The sequence below is a fragment of the Zea mays genome, chromosome 6 (assembly GCF_902167145.1).
Source record: "Zea mays cultivar B73 chromosome 6, Zm-B73-REFERENCE-NAM-5.0, whole genome shotgun sequence".
In the NCBI taxonomy this organism is placed as follows: domain Eukaryota; kingdom Viridiplantae; phylum Streptophyta; class Magnoliopsida; order Poales; family Poaceae; genus Zea; species Zea mays.
The window spans coordinates 26,443,251-26,445,183 of NC_050101.1; the positions used below are offsets into that span (position 1 = coordinate 26,443,251).

General features: G+C 43.1%; 1 protein-coding gene across 1 annotated transcript; it reads left to right on the top strand.

Moving 5' to 3' along the window:
• The first annotated feature begins 285 nt into the window (after window positions 1–285).
• On the top strand, window positions 286–829 carry LOC103630907 (uncharacterized). Its single transcript, XM_008651941.3, has one exon. It carries the CDS (start codon window positions 470–472, stop codon window positions 827–829), a length of 360 nt encoding a protein of 119 aa, XP_008650163.1. The 5' UTR covers window positions 286–469.
• Window positions 830–1,933: the final 1,104 nt, after the last annotated feature.

The window sequence follows — 1,933 nt, forward strand, 5'->3', positions numbered from 1 at the left end:
GCTTATTACTTAATCTTTTTAAAACAAGAGTATGGGGAAATTTTGGAACAATGATGTACAGACCTGCATCACATGCCGCTCACTATAACCTTTAGATCGAATGCAGACAAACCCTCGTCTTCCTATCCTCCAAACAGAAAACATATTACTACATATGTACGTACATATATATGTCGCAAACAGCAGTATAGGAAAATAGAAGGGGGCAACAACAAGAATCAAGATCGACAACTAATCCATGTGACGGAGGGAGGAGGAGCAAGGAAGAGAAGAGATTTACCGGCACTTACGCACAGACAGATCTGTCAGGTGAGTTGAGCGGCAGTTCAATCATTCGTGAGAATTGTCCTCATCAATCCATCCCAACAACGCGTGCTTCCGTCGACGCCGATATGCCGCCCCGCCGCTTGCCCTCCACTGCCAAAGCCAACACAGGCCTCACGGAACGGCACAGAACAAGCGCAGCCAGATGAGCGAGGGTGCTACTGCCACCTCGCCGGCGCTGGAGACCGAGGTGGCGCCTTTGCCGGACAACGACGACCTCCATCGAGAGATCTTTCTCCGTCTACCGCCGCTCCCCTCGTCGCTGACCCGCGCCTCCCTCATCTGCAAGCGCTGGCGCCGCCTCATCTCCGACCCTGCCTTCCTCCGCCGCTTCCACGTCCACCACAGGGCGCCTCCCCTCCTCGGCTTCTTCGCCGACGAAGATGGCGACATCGAGTTCGTGCCCACGCTGCGCCGGCCCGACCGCACCCCCGGCGCAGCCATGGCGAATACGTTGACCGAGTTGGGAAAGGAAGACCAGACGCAACGCTCACAATTTGGATGATTTGAAGTAAAATTCCGGGTCCGTGGCGTGCGGCCACGCGTTGGCACGCGCGCGTCCGAGAGCGCGTGAAACGCGGGGAGAGGCTGGAACCCGAGCGTCTTTTAACTAAAGGTAATACCTACTCATATTGATCTATATGGTGCTGAAAATAAATGTCCGGCTATTCTTGTCAGGTATTATAATGATATGCGAATCCTTAATGATAAAATTTACTACTAGTTCAATCATGCACAACAAATTGTTGTCAGGTATTATAATGAAATGCATATGCTATAGGTTTGACGTGTAAACCATAACTATATATATATATATATATATATATATATATATATATATATATATATATATATATATATATATATATATATATATATATATATATATATATATATATTGTACCTGGTGTGCTTAATAATGGTGACTTATATATAAATTATTGTAGCAAGTGAAATGATGAGTTGTTGCACCAAATATCTTTGGTTTAGTGCTAAACCGTATCCTACCAAATCTGAATAATACAAACACGTACGAGCGGAGCAAATAAGATACCAAATCAAATCTGGTTGCAGCACACTGTTTGGAAGTATGGGCGGATACGAACGAGGCCTGCACAGTTCGATGTCTATTATACGGGGGGTGTTTGAATGTCGGCAACGACGATTATGCAAGCAGTTATTCTGTATAAGCGTGCAAGTAAATCATCTGATTAATTAGATTACGATCCAACCACAGATACAACCATGATTTTTGAATGTCCTAAAACTAATAGTTAGTTGGCTAAAAAGGGTAGTAAATTAGCTAGCTAATAAATAAGTAACTAACAATTAACTAATTTATTAAAATAGTTAATAGTTGAACTATTAGCTAGAGTGTTTTGATGTCTCAACTAATTTTAACCACTAACTACATTCAAATACTCTATAGTCTCAGAAATTGTAAAAAACGGAAGCAGGATTGACGGTGACACCATTGGGAACCTAGCTAGAGGTGGCCTTGTTTTCATGGACCACTCTAAAATTTGGTTTTATGGTTAAATTACAGTAGATAAGATCTATAAAATCATAAAATTTACGCATGAACCATCCTAGTTTTACATCTACGACG

Bases quoted from the DNA above. Each gene is read 5' to 3' on its own strand.
- LOC103630907 (XM_008651941.3), top strand. From the start codon at position 470: ATGAGCGAGGGTGCTACTGCCACCTCGCCGGCGCTGGAGACCGAGGTG.